Source organism: Aquila chrysaetos, chromosome 21, assembly GCF_900496995.4.
Source record: "Aquila chrysaetos chrysaetos chromosome 21, bAquChr1.4, whole genome shotgun sequence".
In the NCBI taxonomy this organism is placed as follows: Eukaryota; Metazoa; Chordata; class Aves; order Accipitriformes; family Accipitridae; genus Aquila; species Aquila chrysaetos.
Genome location: NC_044024.1, coordinates 10060027 through 10087844, shown reverse-complemented (window position 1 = coordinate 10087844; position 27818 = coordinate 10060027). Strand labels below are relative to the sequence as shown.

The 27818-nt window shown below is 37.8% G+C and overlaps 1 protein-coding gene across 3 annotated transcripts; it reads left to right on the top strand.

Annotated features, from left to right (window-relative positions):
- Nucleotides 1-27818, top strand: WDR44 (WD repeat domain 44). 3 transcript variants are annotated; one of them, XM_029997026.2, is made up of 20 exons: nucleotides 1-190; nucleotides 6961-6994; nucleotides 10334-10408; nucleotides 10885-11512; nucleotides 12135-12265; nucleotides 12362-12454; nucleotides 13393-13529; nucleotides 14546-14629; nucleotides 14931-15037; nucleotides 16010-16161; nucleotides 17639-17777; nucleotides 17873-17937; nucleotides 19174-19287; nucleotides 20146-20268; nucleotides 21804-21995; nucleotides 22159-22260; nucleotides 23744-23859; nucleotides 25303-25430; nucleotides 26149-26280; nucleotides 26729-27818. In XM_029997026.2, exons 1-20 carry the CDS (start codon nucleotides 114-116, stop codon nucleotides 26821-26823), a joined length of 2724 nt encoding a protein of 907 aa, XP_029852886.1. In that variant the 5' UTR covers nucleotides 1-113; the 3' UTR covers nucleotides 26824-27818. The 3 variants fall into 3 exon arrangements, with proteins under 3 accessions (XP_029852886.1, XP_029852887.1, XP_029852888.1); XM_029997027.2 differs by having other exon boundaries at nucleotides 27-190; nucleotides 12177-12265; XM_029997028.2 differs by lacking the exons at nucleotides 1-190; nucleotides 6961-6994 and adding an exon at nucleotides 8916-9119.

Here is a 27818-nt window from a genome sequence, read left to right as displayed (position 1 = left end):
CGAGAGCCGCGCGCGGCCCCCGCCCGGCCGCCTAGCCCGTCCTGCCCTGAGGTGGCGGCGGCCGCCCTGCGCTGCGCTGCGCTGCCGGCGGCTGGGCCCGGCCCGGCGCGGTCATGGCCTCCGACAGCGACACCGAGGAGTTCTACGATGCGCCCGAGGACGTGCACCTGGCGGGCGCCTCCCCCGCGCCGTGAGTCCGGCGCGGCCGCCGCCCTGCCCTCCCTCCCTCCCTCCCCTCCCCTCCTCTCCTCTCCTCTCCTCTCCCTCAGCGCGGCCCTGAGGGGAGGCGGCCGCCCCCGACCGCCACGGCCGTTGGGCGCTCCTGGGGGGAGGGAGTGGGGGTCTGCCCCGATCCCTGCGTCCCCCGCCTGGAAGCGCAGGGCTCCGCGCCCGGGGAGCGAGGTGCTCGGCCGCCCTGGGCGCGGGCAGGCGGGGCTGCCCTCGGCGGTGGGTTGGTTGAGCGAGTGGCAAGCCCGAAAGTCAAGAGGGTGCGAAGAAATCGAGCAGTTCTCGATGTACTTTCTAAGGCTTGTGGGGATGGCAGTAGCCATTGTCTCGATGAGATCATATCTGCCTTCCTTGGGCAGGCAATATGTAGTTTTTAGAAAAGATGTGCGGAGGTGAAATCGGGACCGGCAGAACCAATCGCTGAAACACGATGACAGGTTTTCTGAGGAACAAGAAGAGAGCGAGCTTCTTCAGCAACAGGCGAACTGTTGCTGCGTGTGAAACAACTTCTAGTGTGCTCTGTCATTTGCTTGTAATGGTGTTGCTTTGATGCTTCTTGTATTTAGCCTGTGTATGGTTCTGTGTAGTGAAGTTTTAACCGCATTTTATGATGTAGATTTCTAGTGCTGTTACCTCAAAGCTAACTGTGTCACCATGTTGTTGATGTCGGCCAAATACGCTCCCTCTTTTTAAATTGTAAATATCTCTTTCCGGTTGTGGGCTAAACAGGTTATGGCTTGTATCAGTTCTGTTTTTCACGTAGTCTGTACCAAACCTCTCCATTATTTGACCTTGTAGGATGAGGTTTCGTGTAGCTTGTTCAAAGAGCAGTAAGATGTGGTTTGTAGGATCCATCCATCTGAAGCTTTAATAATTGACTAAGGGCTTGTTTTAATTTGCGTGTCAGTGGTCACTGGATGCCTAGAACAAAGGAAAGACTAGATCTTTTCTCCTCACCCACGCATCCTGTATCAAAGCTTTTCTGAACTTAGCTTTTTACGTAGCCTGGTGAAAAGCACAACTTAGCATACAGTTCCGCAAGATGTGGTAAGACAAATTAATAGTGCTTGTGCTGAAATGAGGTTTTGCTCCAACTGCTCACCTTGTTCTGGCACTAGTGATCATCAAACTCTTCTTTGAGTTGCTTTAACTCAAAGTAATTGAAAACAGCTGAAAACTAGAAACAGCAAAAACTAGTCAATAAGTTAAAACAGCTGGAACCTGTCAGGGTGGGGACGGGAGAGGGTGCAGGCATGGGATTTGTGTGGCTAGAAGCCACAAGCAGGAAGGGGGAACCAGACCTTTTGGTAGAAGTGAGCCATTAAATCTGGCTCAACTGCACATCCTACCTTTGATTTGATACAGATAACGCTGTATGTCCTGACTTGGCAGGTTTTGCCCACCTGTATCTAAGGAGAACTTGATAATATGAAGCCACTCACTAGAAATTAAAATGGAAGCTGCTTTTAACTTTTATATTGCTCTTCCATAGCCTATAAGGAAGCATCATTGACTCAAGTCAATAGAATTCTGTCAGCTTGAGTCAAGTAAGGAGGTGATCTCAGAGAGTTTAGTTTGCAATACAGATACTGAATCTGTAATTCAGACTGCTATTGAATCTGTGCTAATAGTATGGAGAGTATTTTCTCTAAAGCTTTGAGATTTCTTAAGAGCTAATTTCACATTTACATTGGACACTTCTTGGAAGCAGGCTTGTAGATTGTAGTTTTGAGACCCATGCATGTGTAATGGCATTGAATTGGGACCCACAAAAAAAAAAAAAAAAATCAAAACTTTGTTGTGGGAGAAAGGGCAACTGAAAACAAGGGCATGTTGCCCTCTGCAGTTTGAGGCATTTCCTTGCACTTTCAGTGTTATGATGATGAGCAAAGCCACTTGGGAATCCTTTTTGGCAGCATATGCTATAGCCAGTTTTTAGCAAAGTGGTGTGATATATTTGTCCTCATTAAAAATTTGGGTTTTGTAGCTTCCTCCCCCCTGTCCCGACTTCCATGTGGGGAAGTTTAATAACTGCTGATATAGAAATTCTGAAAGTGGTGACAACTGTTTATGTAAACTTGCTGACTTCTATGCTATTTATTTGTTTTATTAATTGTCTCGTGATGTGCAAGAGTGGAATTTTCAAGGTGGATGTTGGCTCCCAATTCCTACTGTCAATCAATAGGTACTGATGCTTAACCCCACCCCCCTCAACGAAAGCACCATATCTGCATCCTCAAGTACATATATAACTGGTGCCCTTTAAGAATTAATGAGAAAAAATTACAGAACTTGTTATAAAATGTTTCTTTCAGGTGATAATGGGCTGACAGCTCTCCTGGATTGATGACTTCCGTAAGGTGAAGTGTGTTTAAACCAGGTGTTTGGAGACTTGTGTCCCCTCTGGCTAGGCCTGTATGCTTCACTTCTGCTGTAGATCTTGGCTTTTAAGTGTAATTCTACTTCTGACAGAATGTGTGGAGAGTGTCCATCTGTTAGATAAGTAGGTCCCAAACAATGTCTGTTTCTATATGCTTTTCTAGATCCTTGAGAAAAGATCTAGGTGCCTTTGTGGACTGGTCAGTGAAGGCATCTATTTGTTGTATAGCTAGAGGAGTGGAGAGGGAGAGGTAGTGTGACAGAAGATGCCCTTATTTAACCTCTGTCACTCTGCTTTCAGAAGACTATAACCACAGAATAGATTTAGAAAAAGAGCCTGAAATTTAGAGGCATGAACTGTCCCATGAAGTAGAATGTCAGTTTTGAGAGAAGGAGAATATGAAGGCACACTTGTTTGGATGCAGGCATGTGACAGACCCTCTTATATTTTATTTGTAAGAAAAATGATCTACCCGCTCTGAAATCTAGAACTGCCAAACCTAATAGTTTGAACATCATATGCCTAACAGTAAGAGGCAAGTTTGTTTCTAGTGCACTCGTATGCTAAAAATTATGAGAAACCAAACAAAAGGCACTGGATTCAAGAGTTGGTGTAGATAATGGGAAATGTCCTCTGGTACGTTAATTTAAATTACTGCATTCTAACTTAAGTAGTCCTGTCTTTTTGAAGTTGCTTTGATGCTTTTCCTGAAGAATCTTGTTTTCTTCTGGGTAGGAAGCTAGATAATGTTAAGTTGTGCCCTGTTGACACATGGCACGTGCTTAGTACAACTTTTTTGTTCATGTATATTTTAGCCAACATGCAAAATCTATCTTGGCAGCAAACAGGTGGTGTGAAGTGTTAGTTATGTTGCTGTAGTGACTTGCAGCACTGCAGACAAGTTTCTGTGTTCTGAGTTAGCTGAAGTTCCCGGACGCTTTCCAAGGGCAGCCCAAACAGTGCATTGCAGTAATGAATCCTTGTGGTTTTGAAGGTGTGGACTGCCACAATGAGCTGCAGCAAGAATAATGGTAGCTTCCAGGCCAGCCATAGGTTAGAGGGAGGAAAACATTGTGTGCCTCTGCAAGCTGAAGGACAGCAGTAAATACAGTTATGGGCTGGTTGTTGAACCTGTATGTTCTGTACAGTGTACTGCTACTATATATACACTTTAAACCTCTTTCCATCTGCCTGTTAGCACACCTGCTTTGTAACAATGTACATCCTCCCAGGAAAGCAGGCAGTGTGGTTCTGGGATTTGACCAAGGCCAGTCATTCACATCATTGTGTTTTGTTTTGGTTTTTTTAAGGGCTAAATGTTTTATTTTCTGTCACAAAACTTAGCAACAACATGTTGAAAATGTGAAGCTTAGCTCGAGTAGGTACTAGGCTGGAGCCACCTGAGACTGGGAATGGCAGCTTCCTAGAGTCTGGTTAGTATTAGAATAAATTTGACAGCTGAATAAATAATAATAATAAAAAATTCTTCAGGAGTTTATTTGACTTTCAGATTAATGGGCATCTGGTTATATTTGTGCAGGTGAAATGGGATTTTTCTTTGAATTTTGTTTAATCTTTGTAGATAACCTTGAACCCCTCCTTTGTTAAACTGGTGTTACAGTAGTATCATGTAAGAAAACTTAAGTTAGAAGTATTTTATGAAATGCAGTCTACAAGATCTATTGTTATAAATTTTTAAATCCTACTATTTACTGAACAATCATACTAGACAACAAAATTAGCCTTATGTTTTCTGTGGCATATGTCAGTCTTCATGTTCTGCCTGATAACCCTGTAAACCTACAGATCTTTCAAAGCAAAATCAATGTTTGATCATTGGATTGATCTTCATAGAAAACTCTTCAGACACTTTTCCCACCATATATACTTTTTAAAAAATACAAGCATTTCAGATACTGTGTCCATAAAACTAGTGGCCTTGAAGTAAAACTGAGGAGTGGAGAAAGCTGGTGACTTCACGTGGTTGGGAAGGCAAGACCATTCCAGAGTAATGTTGAACTACAAGAGACTGAAGTTACCAAACTTATTCTGTGACTGACTTTGTCTTTATAAATGTAATAGCACATAAGCAATAACTAATCACGACTAAGGGAGTGATGGTGCTTGTAAACACATAGTTCAAATAATCTCAGGCAAGCTACTAAACTTACTTGGCTATATTATAAACTGATCCAAAAGTGGTGTTATTGCCAAATAGTTGTGGAAGCTTTGCAGTGGTTTAAAAGCATGTAATTTCAATGATAAAGCTTCACCTTAATGTAAGACATGTATGTGTGCTGTATCAAGCTATCAGCACTGTTATATTCTACACCTCCTAGCTCTGTAACCTTTATCACTTGACCAGCTTTTTCCCAAGGTATTTGAGTAAAGCATGAGAGTGAGAGATAACATCTGTTTTAGTTCGAGTGCCGATTTTCCACAAAACTAATTAGCTAAAGAAGACTGAAAGGGTAGCAATGTCTTTTGAAACTCATATTTTGTGTTACCAGTGGAGGAATGATTTGCCTGTACCAGAAGTGACCTGCTAATTGGTGGGAAGTGTCACAACAGAAAACTAAAATATCTATTTGCAGTTGAGGGATTTGTATTTTATTTAGGTCGTAATGTCTAAGCAGTGCCTTGTATGACAGGACCCTACATCTTGCTGTAGCCTAGGCATTAATGTTGTAATTATAAATATATTTCATTGTTAAAGTCATCTTGTGGACTTAATGAACTTGCACACATTTCTGCCACTATGTCTAAGGAAATCCAAGAGTTGATACTGGAACTGAAAACATTTCAGTAACCAGAAATTCAACACAGGCTGTGGCCTTTCCCAGCAATATATTTTGGGAGACTAAAGATGTGTTTGTTTTTGAGGTCAAAATACTGATTTTGCTCTTTTTTTGCAGATTGGGGTTAGTGCCTCCTAGGATGATTATGCCTCAAAATAGTGTTACAGATATTGTGCATTTTAAGTGTCAATATCTGGACAGAAGCATCTAGGTTTAAGGTGTTAAATTAGTTACAAATGATACAGTCTTTATACACCAATCCACTGCACTTCCTTGTGTACTTACCTCTGCTGGATAAATGTGATCTTTTCTTTTTATGATGAAATGCTTTCAGACAGTAAAGAGAAGAACTGCAATTCTTAAAAATGAAATGGAAATAGTTTTCTTTTTGAGAAGGCAGTATCCCTTGAAAACATCGTTTTGGAGGCAGGAGGGGCAAATTAGACAGAGATTTCTATATTTGTCCATGTTGCTTGGTACAAGATGATACTCAAAGCTGTCGAGTGTCACTGACCTTGGTAGCCAGCTGGGATGCTTGTACAATCCAGGTTGTAGTTAATTTGGTAGTAAGCTTTTAAGGAAGTATTCTGTAACTTGGTCTCTGCTTGTGACTGACAAACTAATAGAATTGTAGAACAGCCCAGGTTGGAAAGGGGCCTTGAAAGATCATCTGGCCCAATGTTTCAACTTCTTTATATATGAGTAAGGTCCTGTAGTCAGAGTAAGCGGTGTGACTCAATATTTAAATGTCTTCTAGAATTCTGAAATTCTTGTGGAAAATGTAGGTTCAGGATATAGTAAGAGTTGACTGTTCACTGATTGAATTGAGTGGTGACCTGAAGAGAAGTAATTAGTTGATACCATTCCCCTAAGATACCCTGTTCTTTCATGTAATTAGTGAAATGAGAGGTTATGTGTCAGTGGATGCTAATGCAAATTCACTGCTTGAGAGTATGCATTTTGGCAAGTAGTGCAAAACTAGTTCCCTCCTGTTAAAATGTAAATACTTATATTTATACTAAGTGTCATGATTAGAAACAAGACCTTGCCTTTATTAGGGAGGCTGAAGGACAGAATGGCTACGATAGTGTTGACTCTACAGATTAGGGTTCAGGCGCTTGATGTGCAAGATGCTAGAGCATTTGTAATTCTGCTTTGTGAGAGTTTTGGTTTCTTTGATGTCCACCCTGTGCTCCTGGTACATGCCGATTTTAAATTCTCTGTAATGCGAAATGTTTTTAAATGTGTACTTGGAATAGCATCAGTTTATTAGAAAAGGGTGATAGAAATATGATTTCTAGAAGATTCTGTTGAGAAACTTTCAGGGATTGTAGAAGCTGTGGATCTGTGCATTGTAGACAGTTGGGCACTTGGAGCCTTTTATGTAAAGGAATGATATGAGAAACATTCACTTTCTTGCTTGTCTGAAGTATCAAGTATACATTCACTGTAAAGGAAGACTGTACTATAGACTGTTTAATATGAAGCTTACTGTCAAGAGATTTTTTTTTTTTCCTTTGAGCTCTGCCTAAGTCTGTCTTCTCTTTCTAACAGGTCACCAACAAAAGTTGGAACCCATGTATTAAAGGTGAGTTTCTTCTTAAAATCAATCACATGTTTGTTGATGAACACAGTATTGAGCATTTCTCCCTAAAGTAGGTGACCTACGGTAGCCCTAACATCTGCACAGACAGGAAATTATAGGCTTTCCTTGTTGTAAGTAGCAATTGTTGTGCTTATGTCTCTTGAAGTTCCAACTTTACTTTTATTTAGGGTATGTTAACATGTCTTGAAGCTAATTTTATTCTGAAATGTGTATGTGCAATTTAATTGCACTCTACTTAATTACTAGACTACCCTCTTTCAAGTGATTTGTGAGTAGTAAGCAAGTCTCTGCAGCACTTTGTTTTTGGTCTTGAATTATGTGAAATAGTTGACTTTGCTCTCCTCTGTCTTCAAAATAAGAAAAAAATCGTACTGTTTGTACTTCAAAAGCCTCCCCTTTAGGTTATTTGAAGATAAAACACTATATTTAGCTTAATGAGACAGCGTTGCCACTTCCCACGCAGGTAATTGGTATGCTGCATCTGTGCATAGTGACAGTGCAGCTGACTCTGGCACACATTGAACAGGTGAGAAGTTGGAACCTTGTACAAATAACACTCATTTCCTGGTCTCAAAAGGGCCAAAGGTGATGCTGTGCAACACTTTTAGAGTAAAGAAGGCTTGACATTTTGTCTGTAAAGTGTTGGAAAATCATAGTGAAAATAGTGTTTCTGATTTGTCAGCAGTACTCTGCTTTGAATCAATAATCTTTTTACAGAGATGCCATATCTTATGGTATCTCTTATGGAACAGAGACTTATTCCCTATTTTGTGTTCTGTTTAATGTCCCTTTAATGATTAAGTATTACATGTGTAAGCCTTTCAGATAATGTTGCTCTATCATTCTGATTAAACCCAGTGCAATCAATGAATTTCAAAACTAACGTCTTGACTGAATTATTAGCTGTGAAGGTCTGTATGTTGTTTGTAGGGGTTTTATTTTTTTAATTATCTTCCTAAGTCACTTGTTCAAAACCAAGTTTTTGAAGGTGGAAAAAGTAGTTGCTTCTCTGCTTGGTACTGTATCAGTTTAGTGAATGTGTGACTAATGGTATAGTTTGTCTAGGAATGTGTAAGAAATATTTCCTAAGTCCAAAGTTTAACAGGTGTGTGAGTTTAATGTCAGCAAAATTAGAAATTAATATAATGGGCTTCTGTAGACACTGATTACACTTAAGCATTTAAGTCATCGTACCTTTGAAGATAGATTTTAGTGATAAAGCAAAGTAGAACTTGCATTTAGATTAGAAAAACTTTGTGGAAGGAGGGGGAAGGAGTGGAGAGGGAGGAAGAATTTTTCTATAATTTCAGCTGTCTCTGCATGATATGCCATTTCTTGAGGTCAGAACTCTCAAAGATGGATGTCTAAAAGAGTTGTGTATTTTTTTCAAACATATTGTAGTATGTTAGTATTCCATAAAGGTTCTGTTTGACTAGCTGAGTGTTAAGAAATTTCTCCTTAGACTTTTTAAAAATATTTGTACTAGGTAGTCACTCTAAATCTTGTCAAGGTCCAAAAAAACAGGGGGAAGGTCTTCTAAAATAACTGTTTAATAAGGAGATTAGGTATCTTGTGCATATCCAAAGCTGTATAAGCAGAATTAGATTAATAGCCTAACAAAAATAGTTTATAATGGTAACAGCTAGCTTTTGGGGGCTTTAACATTGTGGGGAGACAGTTGAGGACAGTTGAGACTGCTGACCTCAACAGAAGAGAGTTTTGTATCTGTAGGCAGGAGGGAGGAGTAGAGCAGCAGTTCTGTATCTCAGCTCAGGGAATCAGTTGAGATGTGCTTGTTATTTCTTAGTGTTTTGAGCTAGGTAACTTAATTCTTTGAGCAGTTGTGAGGAGTTTGTCTCTTTTGTGAGACAAATACAGGCTTTTATCTGCAGCTTTGGTCACCAAATAGACTGTGCAGGATTGTCAAACAGTGGAACAAGTTGCATGGAGATGATGTGCAGTCTCCATCCTTGGATATAGTCAAAACCTGCCTGACTGGACACATCTTTGAGCTACCTTTTCTAGTTGGCTCTGCTTTGAGGACTACAGGATCTCCACAGGTCCGTTCCAACCTCAAGGATTCTATCAGATTCCCCTTCAGATATTGGTAATATATATGCTTATAGGCAATGTGATCAATAGTTCATGTAAAATAGAAGGCATATGATGAAGTTCCAAATAGACCATACTAACTGAGGTGAAAGCAGGCTTCTGGTTATACCTTCTGTGGTATAAATTAGGTGCTTTTCTGAACTGAAGATTTTTCAGGAATTGATGAATATGTTCACTCACAACTAGCATATTTTCAGTCCTGGTTTAAGACTTTGTATAGAATATCCATACCTAACATGCCCAAAGTGTAATCTAAAATTATACTATTCCTAGGGCTGCCTATCCTAAGTATGATTTATTTAATTATTTTTTTTTTTACTAAATAAGACTTAAAACTGTTACAAAGATTTACTACATTATTTCAGCACACAAGGCCACCTTTATTGAATTGCTTTTATTAATTCTTTGTTTGGTAGGATATGCCAAAGTGTTGATGCTGTTTGCACATCTTGAAACCATACTTCCTAAATTGCAAGCTGACTTCACATCAGTAGTATAATATCCTGGTAGTGTTGATTATACATATATATAGAATGAATAGTATACTCAGCTTCGAATATTCATGCAGTCTTTCATCGAAATGTTCTGAAAATGTTCTTGGTTTTTGTTTAAATCCTGTCACTTCATTTGTTCTGCTGCAGATTATTTAGATTTCGGAAAGATCTGCATGCAGATAACTGATAGCAAAAATAGACAATGTGCACTAGGAATAATTGTAGAACATAAGATTCCATGTCAGAGCCTCAGAGGCTTATTTGTAACCGCTTGATAGATCTGCCTGACTTAACCTGGAAATTTCTAAAAAACTTTTAGTGATAATACAGTTCTTGCATCCTTTCCCACAACCCGATAAAGAACAAAATTTTTTAATATGGATTTTCCTTGCTGCAGATTATTAAATGTGTATGTTTCTCTAAACTTCATGCTACCTTAAATTTTATTTTAGTTGAGGCTGAAACCTTTTAAAAGAAGATAACTGTCTTTTCTGTTCAATAGTGCGCAGGCTTTCTGTATGGTTGTGTGAAATATTCTTGTGTACTGTGTGTTACTGTTTAAACATCTATCTGACAGCAGTAATGTGTAAAAATGTAGCAGAATTCTTGTTCTTTACACAATTTATATAGCTGATGTAGCTATATTTTTGTTAGATCATCTTACTGAAGGACTTAGTACCATCATCTTACGGTATCTACCATCTTTTTTCCATAGGATATGGACAGCAAGCTACAAAAAGCTGGAAATGAAACCTTTGTACAAGAAATGAAACAAGATGATTCAAAAGAGGTTAGTTAAATATTGCTTTGCACTTCCAGCATCACACTAGAAATATTAAATAAATTAATAACCAGTCTTTGTCCTGAAACTAACATAGGTTAGGATTTGTTGTTAATGTTAGTAAGAGTGTCCATCTAAAGGGTAAATATCAAACTAAGTGTTCTAAAAACATGTTTAGGATTCACCAGTTTTGAATTATTTGTGTAATTTACAGGATCATATTTAGCAGTGCATGAGAACTCTGAAGAGTGAACAGCTTTTGTTTCCTAACTTTCTCTCAAAGTATATTAAAGAGGAATGGAAATTAGTCACTTTGTTTTATTTTTCAGTTATGCCTATTTCTGCACCTAGGTCTCCAAAATTTTTAAACAAAATATATTTTCTATACAAATGAGTTCTTGTGAGTGTTGTACAGACTGACTGGTAAGTGTGCCCTAGAAATGCCTGCTATTTAACAGCAGAATGGTTTTGGTTTTGTTTTTTAGATTATTGACAGTATTATAGAAGAAAGTCAGAAGGCACAACAACTGGATGATGATTCTTTAGCTTCTAGAGGAAAAGAACTGACTGTTCCAACTTCAGATGCAAATGCTTGGATTTCTGGGGCAGGTATCATTAGTAGTATTCCAGAAGTATTAGCTGATAAAATATCATTACAAGAAGACCCTAGAGAACCGGTGTATCAGAGTGTGTGTAAGGACACTGAATTGGAGTCAGGGAAGCTTTTGTTTACTTCTGAGCAACAGGAAACTCATAACCTAACAAAAGTAACAAATGCAACTGACCATAAAATGGATGAAACTGAAGCACAAGAAGAAACATCAAAAAATGAGGACATAACAGACAAGAAAGAGGCAAATACTTTAGAACAAGTGGCTTCAGATTTATCTACCAAAGACCTTTCTACAACAGAAATGCCTCCAGCAAAACCGCCAAGGCAGCTTACTGTAGAACCTGATATAGTTGCTAGCACAAAGAAGCCTGTCCCAGCACGGCCACCACCTCCAACAAATGTTCCTCCTCCAAGACCACCGCCACCTGCAAGGCCAGCTCCACCACCCCGGAAGAAGAAGAGTGAACTGGATTTTGAAGTGCAAAAACCTGTTTTAGAAGGCAAGTATTCTATTTTAGATGGGTTTAGTTATCTACATGGTTACTATTTTTGTGGTTTGAGTGAAGAATCATCCAATCTTGTGATTTTAGTTTAGTTGACATGTAAATGAGGGAAAAAAAATTCTTCAACAATCTTAGCTTCTTACAGTGGAGAAATACCCTTTTGCATTACAAGTGTTCCTAATTCATAGACTTTCTTGAAAACTAATGCTTCCTACCAAAATAACTACTTTTGTAGCAAGGAGAAGTTGCCTCATCAATACAGAAACTAAAAAAAGTTACACTCTTCAAATAAAATGTGTGCAATCTGTGTTTGCATAGAAATACAAGTCAAGATGTAGACTGAGGTCTCATGAAAATGCATAATCCTGGGTTACTAGGGAAATGACAAAAAAAAATTGTTAATAAAACTTAAGAGGACTAGGTGTGAAATTGTGCCTGTGCCTCCAACTATATGTGAAATATATAATTGATAAGGCAGATTTGGTGGCAGTTGATGTTTAAAAAGAATCGAGCTTGTCAGAGTGTTCAGGAGTGTAACTATAATGTTAAGATTCTAACAATCTGTAGCCTGTCTATGGCAAGTGTTATGCTTTTCTTTCTAATACGAATCTCTCTTCAGTTTCTCGAGAGAACTTCACAGCTGGTGGTCTTTTAACTCCAGGTACAGTGACAGAGGGTGTGCCCAAAGATTCTCAGCCTTCTTTGGATTTGGCAAGTGCAACTAGTGGAGACAAAATAGTCACTGCACAGGTATTGGGAAATGGTTCTAAGTTCAATAACTGTAACATTTTCTATTACTTTAGTGTTACAGTAGAAATAATGTATTCTATGTCTGCAAAATTTCAGGAAAATGGGAAAGCAGCTGATGGCCAAACAGCAAATGAAGTACTTGGACCACAAAGACCCAGGTCTAATTCTGGAAGAGAGCTCACAGATGAGGTATTAATGAATGTGGTCTGTACGTAATACATTCTTGTGCTTGTTTTTCCAGTCTGTTGAATGAATTGGAATAGTCACACGTCACTCCTTGTTCTCTGAACAACTACATGCTGTGAGTAGGGATGCAAGTAGGAATGATGGCATGCTGGCTTTGTCCACCTAAGCACTTTGTGGTCCCTGAGTCGTATGTAGTATTAGCATTTGAAAGTGTGAGCTGTAATAGATCTGAAATGCTATGAGTTTGTGTCTGTAGCTGTGCAAACACATTACAAGATTTCAGTGTGAGGGAACACCAGCAAACTTGGTGTTTTGTCACACATCTAAAAGGGGAAGGAGTCAGCAATAGGAGAATGATTTTGCTAATATTAAAAAATAGTTTCTTCAGTTAATAACTTCCATTAATCCTGATGATGTTATTGGGCTGCTGCCAGTTTTTATTTGTGTCTATCTGTGTATAGCTTTTTTAACTATTGCTGAACAGATGTATACGTTCATGAGATGCTCCAAAAAAACCTTTTCCTTTGTAGTACTAGTTAGGTTTAAATGCTTTTTCTCTGTAGGTAAAGGTTGTCTTTGACTAAATCTAAACTACAGCTGTTAGAATATCTGAAAGGGGAAGACTTCAATGTCTTTTAATTACATAATGTTTGATATTAGCATGGAGCATGTCAGACAGTGGCTGATGTCTAGCTGCATTTCTGATTTATGAAATTGAAGCTTGTGATGACATGTAATTGTTCATCTGCGTATAGTGGTTGATAATGTTTGCGCTAACACACTAAAGGCAATTTTAACTTAGTCTTTATAAAATAAGTATTTAGTGAGCTACAGAATTTCCTATCAAGATGAATAATCTGTAAGATCAGGTGATTTCTATTTTGCTCTAGGTTTTGGACTCTTATCAATCACCTTGATTTCACATCTTATTTTTTCCATAGGAAATTCTAGCAAGTGTGATGATAAAAAACCTTGATACAGGTGAAGAAATACCCCTGAGTTTGGCAGAGGAAAAGTTGCCAACAGGCATTAATCCCCTAACTTTGCATATCATGAGGAGAACTAAAGAATATGTCAGGTATGAATGATGATAGGTTTCAGCTCTTTGATACTGTTGCTCTCATAGTTTTTGCATACATGGAGGCTGCTCTTCTGCAAGTAAAGAGAGTCCCAATCCATCTGACTCATTTGAGTGCTAATTCCCAGTTCTCTGTGAACTAGGCTGTTTATTGAATTCTTTTAAGTTAACTAAAAGTTGATGATATTGCTGGAACTTGACAGGCAACTATGTCTGAAAATCCAGCTGAACTGCAGTTAGCACTTGATGTGCTAAATGTCATTTCTATACTGAATTAAGCACAGTTTCTGTTCAAGTATTATATGTTGTTCATGCTACCACCTCCTGTAGCTTTTTTCAGTGTTTAATTTAGTAGACTTTGGTCCTCTGAGGATCTGTTGTCATAAGTATAGCTGACTACTTTGAGGTTTTCCTGCTCTCAACAGAGCTTTAGGCCCTTCTAATGTTTAAAACTGAGTCTGTAAACTTTGATAGAAAAATACAGTTTCTTAATGATCAGGAAATGGTGTCAGTCTAGTTGTTTTTTTCAAAGGCCTAGATTTATGTGGACTTATACATCAGACAATTTTTAGGTTTTTTGCATTGCTGTATTATCACTGAAAAGCTCACTTCTGTAGAACTGTACTCTTCTGTTTCAGAATTAACCATTGTTAGTTTATTTCGTCTATAGAAAGCAACGTATGAGAGCAAGGTGGCATGTTACCAGTTCCTAGTAATGTAATGTATTTTGTCTGCTCTTAGCTTTCAAAAAGTCACAGTAAGCTTAAGTGTGATATTTGTGGAAAGGAGTAATGTATCTGTGGCATCTAGAGAGTGTATACAGTTTTAGTATCAAGATGCCGAAGAATTTAAAGATCTGTTTTATTACTTGGTTAACATCACATCCGTGTTTTTTCCAATGTTTTACATGAAGGGATAAAGATGGATCCTGAAATGCAGATCTTGCTTTACTAATGTTTCATTCAATTTAGATTTGTTATGATTTTGTATTAAACAATCACTTCTGTATTTCCTAGTAACGATGCAGCGCAGTCTGACGATGAAGACAAAATGCAGACACAGCAAACTGATTCTGATGGAGGGAGGTTAAAACAAAAAACGTAAGATGCTGTTTCATGTCCCTACAAACAAAAGGCAGGTTTTGTTCTAAGCTGAAGCTTCTCTTCTGACTTCTGAACAGGTTACCTTTTAAGTACAAGTGATACCTGAATTTATTTAAGCCTCCTTGCTCTGCAGTTGAACTGAAGATTACATGACAGCTGGCAAATTAAATGCTTATTTTTAAGAAGCAGTAATGGAAAGAGATAATACTGCATTTCAAATCAAAACTATTGATCCTTAATAGCAAAAAATGAGAATATGCCAGTGTTATGTGTTGAAAAAGTGCTCTTGCTTTTTAAGGACACAGCTGAAAAAGTTCCTTGGCAAATCTGTAAAGCGAGCAAAGCACCTTGCTGAAGAATATGGTGAACGTGCTGTAAATAAAGTTAAGAGTGTTCGAGACGAAGGTAAGTGACGCTTTTTTTTTTTTTATAGGATAGTCTGTTTATCCGTGGGCTTCTAGGAATCAAAGCTGTCTGAGGGACATATACTGCTGTATTCTACCACTGTACACTTGATGATATGGCTTTTTAGAGTTAAAGCTTGTAGCTTGGTAGGCATTTTGAGACTAGCGGGTTACAAGGATGAATTCTTGTAAAGTAGTAGTTGAGAGACCTTTTCAGCTAAACCGGTTGGATACTATAATCTGTTAGAAAGCTGTCTAGATATCAAAATGTAAACTTTTTTGGAAAGTTATTCCAGCAAAGGTAGAAGTGGGGGTTGTCTTCATTACTTCAATACAATCAGATGGTTTTCTGACAACCAGTGCCACCATTAGAATTCTCATATAGCTTGAGATCCTGTTAGAAGATTTCCCAACTACAACTGAATTCTTCCCTTTTTGTTTCATCAGTGTTTCCTTCAGACAGACTTCTAGTACTGCAGTAAGCCAGTCTAACCACGGCCTGAGATAAGTGCCATAGAACTGCTGCACTGTAGCATCTTGTGTTGCCACTGGCTGTTTGCCCCAGCTCTTTTGCAATTCTTAGGCTTTGTGGGCAAATCACCAGGCCATTTCAGTGTATTCAGTTGGAAGAAACCAATACAATAATTTTCAGCACACATTAAACTGACAGAAATCACTTAGCGCAGGGTCTGCTGAATGCAAGACCCTGTGCAAAGAAAGGGGCAGAACAAAAATGGATAGCAGTTCTTATTTTGAGTGTTCAGTGTTTAGATTCACTGCAACACAAAATTAGTGTAGTTGTATTTTTAGACCTTGATGCAACAGTAGTTTTGTTTCGCTTTAAGATCTTAAAATTACCTATAAAAAATTGCTAATTCAAGACTAATCTGCTACCAGAAAAGTATTGGTAAATGCTTACTAGTAGAGTAAATGTGTGCTGCAATATGTACTGTTGAATGTGTGTTCCCCTCAGTCTTCCATACAGATCAAGACGATCCCTCTTCCAGTGATGATGAAGGGATGCCGTATACAAGACCCGTTAAGTTCAAAGCAGCACATGGCTTCAAGGGACCTTATGATTTTGAACAAATTAAGGTTGTTCAGGATCTCAGTGGAGAGCATATGGTAGGTTTCAAATTTTATCTGTGGTTTTGCTGAATCTGTTCAGCCTGAGATTCAACTTTTAGTTTTCATCTGCTTGGTGACCTCCAGAATGACTGTCAGGTTTATGCTTCTTGAAGAGCAGTTTCATTCTGGAAGACAATATTCTGGCAAGAAATGAAAATTTGGCTGGTTTGATGCGATCTTCAGAAAAAAAAAAAAAAGTCTGTAGATACTTCAGGGATTCTCCAGAGCTTTTCCTTGACGAGTTTTGGTATCAAGTGGTACTTGGTTTCTTGGTTCCTGCAATTACAAATTTAGGCTGAAACAGGCTATGTTCCACTACTGAAACTGAGCACAGAGCAGTAAGTTTGACTTACGCAGCAGCAAATAAACTAGTCTGCCTATTAGAATATGAACACAAGTATTGCACAGAAATACTAGACAGGTTCTGGAGGCAAAAGTGGGGAGACATTAATGGGGTATGTAGAGCAGAATGGTAAGGAGGGGAGAGATAGGGATATGATATTTGCAGAGATGCCTGTGGAGAATAAGGCAGAAAAACTACCTATTCATCACTGTTGGAACTGTGCATGCTTCCCTGCAGAGTCTGAAATACATTCTAGTATTCCTGACTTCCCAGATTCTTCTCCTGCCAGCAACTGTCTGACAACAATTGAAACAGTCTCCCATCTTTAAGTGTTAGGCTAAAGATAGTGACCTACAGCAATCAGTCTGGTGACCGGAGATTTCAGGCTTGTCATCCACAACTAAAGTTTCCCATCCTACTGGTAATCCATCTGTGTTAGTTTCCATCGTGCCAGTATTTGACTTTTTAAAACCTAGGAAATTCCCCAAAAGCATCCTGAAAGGATGCTAGGTTGGTGGAATCAAATGCCTAATAGCTGTTCATTAAGTAACAGGAGGAAATGAAATACTGCTTGTCTGGTACTGTGTTTTATTGACTACTGATTCTTCGGACTTTGCAGTGGAGAAATAATTGTTGTCTTCACAGGCTTTGCAAAATCCTTATGCCAATTCTGAATTTAACAAATATATGTAGTACTCATTTTGGTTGCCAGAATTGATGTAACCAAGCACAATTTCTATTAAAAAAAAAAAAAAAAAAATAAAAGTGTTAGCACAGCTTGTGTAACTTCAAGTGCAGCTACAAATCAAATAGCAGGTTATAAGTCACTCAGAACCCTGGCTGGCTGACTGTTAATAATCCTGCCAGTTTTATGTAGAATGCTGTAGTAGTGCTGAGCTCCCTTAACTCCTCTCCTACAGTAAAAGGCCCTGTGGGCTGTTTCTTTCAAACTGTTTTTGCAAGTATGTTACACAACCTACCAGTCTTAACAGTTACTTTTCAGTGTTTTGAGCTACGATTTATTTTAGTTGTGGTATCTTGTATATGTCCTAAATCTTGTCAGTTGACATTACAGAAAGGCTTTTTGGTATGGAAAAAGGCACTTAAACAATGATCTCTTGATTTTGACAGGGTGCTGTTTGGACAATGAAATTTTCTCACTGTGGTCGATTACTTGCATCTGCGGGACAGGACAACGTAGTAAGAATATGGGTTTTAAAGAATGCTTTTGACTATTTCAATAACATGCGAATGAAGTACAACACAGAAGGTATCTTTCTATACATTGCTCAAACTCTAAAATGCTAGAAATTCTAGTTATTTGGGAACTTAGAGTTGACCATGGTGTTTCTGCCTGTGTTCTAGGCCGTGTCTCTCCCTCCCCATCTCAAGAGAGTCTGAATTCCTCAAAGTCTGATACTGATGCAGGGGTATGTATACTAGGTATTGGGAGTGGAAGAGGTGGGGAGGGTCACATTGTTCTGCAGTGCCAGATCTTCATTGTTGCTTTATCCAAACACACATTAAAGAGTTCTTGGCTTGTGTCTTTGAGGCATGGACAAACTGTCTTATCAATAGCCATCTTCAGTCAAATACTGTTATCCCACGTGTAGGGGTTGCAAGCAAGAAAGTATGTCACCCAACTTAATGCATTACAAAATCTGCAGAGCTTTGTTGTGGCCTTCTGCCAGAGTAGATTTCTGAGTGAAATACTAAAGGAGAAAAAACCTACATTGTTGAATTTCCTGTCTTAGTGTTTTGCCTCGGAGCATTACTTATGGTTAATATCTGACTTGATGCTGTTTTTTCTGAGGAAGGTCAAACTAAACAATGGGATACTCAGAAGCATAATAAAACTTGATGTATTTAAATTTTTCAAATCCATGTAGAATAAAATGGAACATGACTGACGAAAATTAAGACACTCTTACCTGTAGGGTGTTCAGATGCTTTAGTAAACTTGCCATTAGAATCAATGTATTTAAGGTGGGTTTTTTTCTATTTTTGGTTTCCAGTAGTGTAAGAAACAAATGACAAAATCAGGGTTTAAGCAAAGATTTTAGCAGTAGCATTATTTAATGTGCCCTGTTTTGGTGGGGGCGGCCCAGGAATCTTTCTTTACCTCAGGTAAATGAATAGGCTTGCTTAGCCACACACACCAGGGATGTTGTTTTGAGTGGGGTTTTTTTGCTGGAGAGGTTTTATATAGGAACTTCTAGGGGTTTTTTTATTTTGTACCTGTTTGTTCTGAAAGGGTCTTTTATGAGTAAGCTACCATTCTTGATGTGCACTAGAAACATGGAAACTTTAACTCACAGTTTATATTCTAAATTGGAATGCAGTTTTCAAGGTCGATACACATTGTTCCAAAAGCTTATCTTCAGATGTTTGCTTAAATTGCTGTCAAGCTTATCCCACTGAATAAATGCTGTATGGATGGAAAAAGTAAAGCTGCTTAATTTTGGAATTTCAAGATAATGTTTTACAGCCCATTGTACTTGAAATTTACTTTGGTTGTTTATTAGTGCAGTGTTGCTTATTTTAAAGTTATAAGAGTTGTTCTTCAAACTGTTATTGGCCCTGTACTTTTTGTAAGCGGTAATTGCTTTATTGTTAATTTTTCCAGCTAACATTTTGTAACATGTTTCTATACATTTCTCTGATAGATTTGCAGTGGAGTTGATGAAGACCCAGATGATAAAAATGCCCCATTTCGTCAACGACCGTTTTGCAAATACAAAGGGCATACAGCAGATCTTCTTGATCTTTCTTGGTCTAAAGTAAGGCAGCGTAATACAGACTACACAGTTCTCCTGTGTTTTCATTGTTTTATTTTGTTAATTGCCATTGGAACCATACATCTAAACAATTTGAAACAATCACTGAAGTTGAGAAGAGGTTTGTAGAGACAAAACTTATTCCAGCCAAAATAGTTGGTATAAAATGAACAAACTTCTTGGGCTTGTCTAATTAAAAGTCATCTTTAAAAAAAAAAAAAAAAAAAAAAAAAAAAATCAAACTAATAACAATTACATTTCTGTATTCAATAGTGCAGTTAAATTGTTTACAGTTGGAGGAATTTCCATTGAGCTGTATGATTTCTCATTTATGGTATTATCACTTTCCTTTTCTTCAGTATGTTTCACTCTTTTTGGAAAGCGTACAGATTCTAAAGTTGCTGAATATATATATATATATATCTTAAAATTAGAGAATTACCTTGTGCTTAACTTTCAAAATCCTTCACATAAAGCTTATTCAATTAATTCTCCACGTTGGAATACAGTTGTAATTTTAAGAACGCAGTCTAGCTGAAGGATCTTAGGCAGGAGAGACTCTCACCCCTTCTCTGAAGCCTGTTGTGCTGTTTCTTCTCTGAATACTTTAACTACTTTCCAAGTACTCATTTCCATTGAGATTATTCCAGAAAATTTTCTGTGACTAAGCATCATTATACTGGTCTTAAGGAAAGCACCAATCAGTAATGATAATTTGGATAAAACGTTTTATCTGCAAGGAAAAAATGTTGCATTTCATGGCAACAGAGAAATTGGTAAGGCTTTACCAATCAGATTGCTTCTGTATTTTTCTGTTACTTTTGTGTCTGTTAATAACCATGGAATTCTCTTGTTTCACAGAATTACTTCTTGCTTTCTTCTTCCATGGACAAAACTGTCAGATTATGGCACATATCAAGAAGAGAATGTCTTTGCTGTTTCCAGCATATAGACTTTGTCACTGCTATAGCATTCCATCCAAGGGTAAGTGTAATTGCCCTCTCTCTTCTAGAGAGGCAGAATTTAAAATTACAAGAGTCCTTCCCCTTTATTTTCAATTAAAAAAAAAAAATTGAATAATAGAGTTTGTGCACTGTAAAAATATCCCTATTGGATAATATTCTGGAGCTTGTAAGTGTTCATCTTCACTAAACTTTGCCAGGAGTGTCCATGTGGTTTAACCATTTGTAGGCATGATGTGGAAAGTTAATTTTCTATTGGCTATAACATCAAAGCTGGTACAGTTTTGTGTAACTTTGTGAAAAGTCAGAATTTCCAATGGGGGATGTTGCGATTAAATATTAGTGGAAAAAAAATCATAATGAAATTGAACAGATTGTCCAGAGGCCACAGAATGCTTGGGAATGTTTAAAACTTGACAGGTTATAACCCTCTACAGCCTGATAAAACTTTTGAGGCTGTCCTTGCTGTGAGCAAGGGAGGTGGACCAGAGACCTCCAGAGATCCCTTCCAACCTATCTTATTTTATGATTTTTTTTTTTTTTAAATATGGTAATAAAGCTTCCTAATATTAATAAAACTTAAGTAGAGGAAGAGTGTTTTTCAGTGTTCCCTGAACATACACAACTGGTAGATGTATCAGGAACTCTGAAAGGAGCTTTTAACTCCTGGCAAGGTTAGTATTTTTCTAACTTATGTTGAGAGGGTAAAAGGTAACTGTGTTAACAGTGAACAATTTTCTAACTTGAGGTATTGTTGTGGTTTAAGCCCAGCCAGCAACTAAGCACCACACAGCCGCTCACTCACTTCCCCCCACCCAGTGGGATGGGGGAGAGAATCGAAAGGAAGAAGGTGAAACTTGTGAGCTGAGATAAGAACAGTTTAATAGGACAGAAAGGAAGAAACTAACAATGATGATAATAATTATAAAATGACAATAATAATAAAAGGATTGGAATATACAAAACAAGTGATGCACAGTGCAATTGTTCACCACCACTTGCTGACTGATGCCCAGTTAGTTCCCGAGCAGTGATCCCCCCCAGTTTATATGCTAGGCATGATGTCACATGGTATGGAATATTCCTTTGGCCAGTTTGGGTCAGCTGTCCTGGCTGTGTCCCCTCCCAACTTCTTGTGTTCCTCCAGGCTTCTTGCTGGCTGGGCATGAGAAGCTAAAAAACCCTTGACTGAGTATAAACACTACTTAGCAACAACTGAAAACATCAGTGTGTTATCAACATTCTTCTACTAAATCCAAAACATAACACTATACTAGCTCCTAGAAAGAAAATTAACTCTATCCCAGCCAAAACCAGGACAGGTATACACACTGCATATGTGTAATCTTGTCAAAAATCTGTAAGAAACTGATCTCCATTTACCAGTAATTTTAACAGGGTCTTTTCAGCCTTCTTAAACATTATGATCAACTCAGATGAGAGCTCTTATTTGGGAGGTTCTGGAGAGAAGCTGTTTGGAAATGGGACAGGAAGGTTTTAAGGAAATCAGGGCATCCTCATAGCACAAGCGGTGATTAACGTAGTGTGTCCTCTCAGGATGACAGGTACTTCTTAAGTGGTTCATTGGATGGGAAACTCCGTCTCTGGAACATTCCTGACAAAAAAGTGGCATTATGGAATGAAGTAGATGGGCAGACAAAATTGATTACAGCTGCCAACTTCTGTCAGAATGGCAAATACGCTGTCATAGGCACATATGATGGAAGATGCATCTTTTATGACACAGAGGTAAAGACTTTTTCAGGCTATGTATTTTTTTTATGTTAAATAACAAATAGATTTAAAAGTCATGCTTATTTAAATATCAAGAAACAAACCTATTAAAACTTGAAACAAAATAAAGTTTTTTCACAATTATTTCAAATCAGGGTACATTTTAATATCTTTTCAGCACTTGAAGTACCATACACAAATACATGTACGTTCTACCAGAGGCCGAAATAGAGTTGGAAGAAAAATTACTGGCATTGAACCCTTGCCTGGAGAAAATAAGGTATTGTCTTTCAGTGCAACTTTGGCTCAGTACTGGAGTCTGATGTTTATATCTAACACTTAGTAAGTTTGTGCTAAGTCTTGTTTATAGTCACTGACTTAAATCACAAGTCTTTTAACACTACTAAAATGAACACTACTCTTTGCTGATTGCTAATACAATACTAAATAGTGGTAAAATAGAATTTTTTTTAAAAATTACGTTACACTGATTAATGCAAAGGTGAGAAAATGCTTACAGATGGCTTTCAGTGAAAACTTCTTTGGCATAACTAACTTCTCTCGAATTTAATATTCATTTAGAAATTTACTTTATGCAGAAGCTGAAAAAATGCTGAAAGCTCAAAAGCTGTTATCCAAACAAGTGTACTCTGTTCTTCACAATCAGTCCTTTTGTTTAGCTTCAGTCTAAACCGAAATCTTATGTTGTGAAAGGGTCAAATTCTCATCAAGCAAAGAAAGTGGTGTTGAATATTAAAGTTATAATCTAAAGCTGGAGACTTCCTCACTTGTATATAAAGTTTCAGGCGTGATGTGGGGTGAACAACTGGCTCTATTAGAGTAGTAGATCACCAGCTGTTATCACCTATATTGTACTCTTATCAATGACACAGAAATTACTTAATTCCAAAGACATGCAGAAGATTGAGAAATCAATAGTGCCTTTGGGTTTGCATCAGATGCTGTGTGTTGGCTTGTTAGATGATGTAGTAAAACACAGCTCAGCATGAGCTCTTTTGAAAACAAATAGGAAGTTCTGTAATCTGATGGTGTTCCAAGAGTTGTCACATCTTTGTTGCATAAATTATTAGATAAGTAGGGGTTGGTATTTGTTTGGCTACTCTGCTATATCCTTTTCCTAGTGTCATCTTGAGACTTATTGCTAACCTACAGTCTGCTCTGCTTCTAAGGTACCATGAAAGGGCTAATCAGCTGAATGCCCTTATGCATTTTGACAACCCTTTCATAGACTTCTGTGTTCCTTATAAGTACATTTAAGCTTCTGATCTGAAAAATGTGAAAAGGAAGCAAACTCACATCAACCAAGAAAAGCCTGGTTTGTTTACATAGCAGATAATGGCCTCTGATCTGTGCTTCATGACTGATAGGTCGTGACTCCAGAAATTTACCTCACCAGAATAGCTGCTCTGCTCTATTATTGTGGAATGTGTTCCAAAATACTCTTTGCAAACTGATGACTGTTCTTTGGCCCCACATTTTACTTCAGTAAATACAGCTGTTCTGGGTCAGGCCAGTCAGGATGATCTTGATGGTGAAGTTGTGTTCTGTCCATTGACAGAGGATGGGAGAGAAAAATGTCATTGTCCTAAATCTTGTTCTGCTTCTTTGGGCCTATTCTTTGTTTGTGTCACTTTTTTTTAATCAAAAAGACTGGAATTCTGACTGTTTGAATGAACTCTGTTGCTCCTTCTTGGACATGCTAAGTGGTTTCCAATCCTAAATTTTATTTATTTATTTTCTAGATACTAGTGACATCAAATGATTCCAGAATCAGACTGTATGACCTAAGAGATCTGTCTTTATCTATGAAATACAAAGGTTATGTCAACAGCAGCAGCCAAATCAAAGCCAGCTTTAGGTAAGACAGTATTATAACAATGGAGTTGTTGGATTTGGGAAGTGCTGTGGCTGAAGGACAGAGGCTTTTGTTTAAATAATCTGTTTGCCTTGGTATGAAACTGAGCCTTTGAAATGTTACTTGGCTCAGAATACAAAGGTAACTAAAGTCTCTGGTCAAGAATGACAAAGCTGCCTATGAGCAGGAAGCTTCTGTGAATGAGTGAATCCTTTTGTATTGACAGTATGGTGCATGTTCATTACTATTGCTGTAAATGCAGGAACTGTGCTAGAACTGGTGGGGCTGGGACACCACATCTTTTCTCTCCTTCGTGATAAATAGGTTTTATTTCCTTGATTTTGTCAGGTATTGTTGCAGATGTGTTGGTCACCCAACTGTTGCCTAAGGCTGTTGGTCACTGCCCTGTGTATCATGACTGTCAGGAAACAGCCTGCAAATCTGAGTTGGAATTCTTTTTTCTTCTTTCTCTGTGCTGGCCTAAGATGCTTTTCTGAGTTTGAGTATATTACTGTGACTGCCATGGAAATACTGGGTTTTAAGGTAGTAAAAGAGACGGAGTAGAGGGAAAAGAATATTTGTTCTATTCCCTCTTTGAGTGTTGCAGAAGCTGAAGGGAAAAAACGTTTGGGTATCTGTTTAATCTGGATGTTTGAGCGGAGGAGGGTGGCAGTGCTTAAGGAATAATGCCAAGTTTAATCTTGATTGTCAGCTGTTGGCCTTGGTCAGCCTTAAAGATCCTTTCACAGTATTTCACAGAATGGTTGAGGTTGGAAGGGACCTCTGGAGGTCATCTTGTGCAGCCTCCCTGCTCAAGATTTAATTTCCCAAATTAAGTCATTTCTACTTACAGGGCTGTAGCATAGTTAGCGTTAGATTTTAGATATGTGGTATACTCATGCAGTAGGTAAAATAAAAGTAAATATTTGAGTTGGATTTGCAGGTACTGTTTTGTCTCTGTCAGTGTGTATTATACAGTCACATGGTTACAATCTCGTTGAGTGTCTTTTATTTTCTATCTCTGTGGGAGTTTTTTTGTCCATGATTATATTGTAAACAATTCCTGTTACACAGTCTCAGATGTTCACACAGGTTCCAGACTCAAACAGAGGCAAATTGCACTTAAAGTTTATGCCATTTTCTTGTTGCTGATTATAGCTGTTAGATTAACCCTCTTCTGTGTCGGAAGATGCAGGAGAACAGCTGCTGTGTGCTATTCATAAGAACTATTTTTTCTTCCAGAGGGAGAGCATCAGGAAGCTTGCATGCACATTCATTTAAGGACTGTGTATTTTTTTTGAGCTGCAGTCATGAAAATAAAGGATCAGTTTGAACTGTGAACTTAGCCTGATTGCACTTGTAAAGCTGCAGGTCATCTGGAGGGCTACTGTAATGGTAGTTTGAACAGTTAAGAAAAGTAATGTTTTTCCTTCTTTGAATCTTTAGCCATGACTTTACCTACATTGTCAGTGGTTCAGAAGACAAATATGTTTATATTTGGAGTACATACCATGACTTGAGCAAGTTTACATCTGTAAGAAGAGACCGTAATGACTTCTGGGAAGGCATTAAAGGTAAAATTCAACTTGTGATCTTTGTTTTATCGAAGCTTGTATGATTTCAAAAGTTAAATATTTTTATCATCTAGCTCTTTATTTGCTCAGCAGTGCTGTTCATGCAGTTTGAACAAATTCTTAGCAATATGCATTGTAATTGGTGGATTTTCAATAAGTGAACTGTCAGAAAACCTTGTCCACAGGAAACTCTCTACAGATGCATAATTGGAATGGCAAGAGACAGAGTAGCTAAGAGTTTTTGTCCAGCTTCAGTAAGAGATTCTGAATGAATGTAATGTTTTGCTGGCCGAACTTGATTGTGTAAGTGTAGAAATTAAAATAATTACCAATCCTTAGATCCTTTATGGAAAAGTAACTTTGAAAACAAATGCAAGCTTTTTTCTTTCATGGCAGGATTTAAAAAAAAAAAAAAAAAAAAAAAGCAACTCTCTTATCTCCTCCACACATACCCAGTTTTGGGGAAATGTGGAAATGTTTGGGCCATGTTTATATCAAACGTGTTGGAGCTCTTGCCAGTTAGTTTTGGGCACTTCCAGGAACTTCAGAGATCCCTAAGCTTATAAAACAATGACAAATGCTCCTTGAATGATGAGCTTACCTGGTGCCACTAGCACTGAGGTTCTTGGATATTTACTAAAATATTTATGCCTGCTATTCTTGTAAAATTAACAATTCCTTGAAACAAGGTAATCAAAATTGGATTGTTTTTCTGAAGCGCACAATGCAGTGGTCACATCTGCGATTTTTGCTCCCAATCCTGGTTTGATGGTGTCACTGGAAACTTCTGAAAAGCAAGAAGCTGAAAGTAAGGGAGAAGATTCTGAAACAACAGATACCATACCCTCTGGTAGGTGTTTAAGATAAGCTCTGCTTAATACCATGGTATGAGGAGGAAAAGATTATAAAGAATACTTTCAATTTGGGAGGAGGGTTTCTTGAGAAGAAAAGTCCTTACAGTGGCATGGATATATATTCCTACCTTAGCAGTTGAACATTTTAGCATCTGTTGCATTCTTAAAACCTGAGAGAATGTGAAGCGAGGGTCATAGCTGTTGTCCTGTGTACTTTAGGATTATTCTTTTTACACTTGAGCTGTTAGGAGGTAGAGCTGTACCAACATATAATGAAAAAGTCCCTTTCCTAGCAATGCAGATTTTTCTTGAAGTATTGGCTAGATAACAGGAATGTGATAGAGGAAGAAGGGTGTCACAGTGATAGCTTATCTTTTAATGAGAGCTTGATTTTTTTTTTTTTTTTTTTAATGAACTAACAGTTTATTCTCTTTCCTTATCAAGGAGCTTTGAAGACAGATCACACAGAAGTGCTTTTATCTGCTGACTTTACTGGAGCAATCAAAGTCTTCATTAACAAAAAGAAATATGTATCTTAGTTGTTTTGCAACTGACAGCATAAAGCTATGGTACTGTGGGATTAAAATTCCATAAATAATGCGGGCAAAAGTGAAGTATCTAATATAATAATGTTACAGGCTGATTTATTTTTTAAATCTTTATTTTAAGGCTACTCAAATATTGGAACCTTGGAAAGCAGTGTCTACCTATTAACACCTGGGCTTGTAGAATAGAAAGGAATGTGTAAGAATAATCCTGCCAAACATTAGACTCTAAACTTTCTATGAACAGTTGTTTTGCAACATAATTGTGAACCTGCACAGGTTTCTGCACGAAAACGTATTCACACATGTGTGTGCCTTTTGGTTACATGCACTAATTTGAACATATATCAAAAGGATTTTAGTGCTGCTTCTGGCCACTAGATGTCAGGAATGGGGATGGGAAGGGAAGGTTGGAGGTATGTCTGGAAAAATGCTGAATGATCTAGTCTGATCTTTGCACAAAATTCCATTTGAGAAAGATCTTGAATTTGTAGTAGCTAATGTTCAGAATTTTAAGTTATGCAAGTTTTTGATGGGTCAGCAATCATGTGTAAATGTTTTTATAAATTTCTCAACTTCAGGACGTGAAAATTTTTTTGTTGTCTTTTAATTGTTGTGGACTTTAGATTCCTTTCTTATATATAATTTTTTTGCACACTGGAGCACAATACTTGTGTAAAGAATTCTCTCATTCCTTGTTCACGGGCACCAGGATATATTCACCTTCCAGATAAAATTAAGCTGCATTAGAAAGTTCTTATATTTTACAACTATGTAAAATAAACTGTTTACATTTTTTAAGCATTGTAGCTTAAAATTTTAAGTTCTTCTCGTTTGTTTAGTGCCACTGAATTTTGAAAGTCTTTGTAAATATTCATATAAAACACCTATGAAGTAACATTCTGGGCATCACAACCCATGAAATGTTATTGATGGTCAAGTGTTTCAGAGAACAGATGTATCATTAAACTTGGTCACACACTTGGAAA

Coding starts and splice junctions, on each gene's coding strand:
- WDR44 (XM_029997026.2), top strand. CDS start 114: ATGGCCTCCGACAGCGACACCGAGGAGTTCTACGATGCGCCCGAGGAC. Junction 10,409..10,884: donor AACAAGATGATTCAAAAGAG/GTTAGTTAAATA, acceptor TTTGTTTTTTAG/ATTATTGACAGTATTATAGA. Junction 26,281..26,728: donor AACAGATACCATACCCTCTG/GTAGGTGTTTAA, acceptor TTCCTTATCAAG/GAGCTTTGAAGACAGATCAC.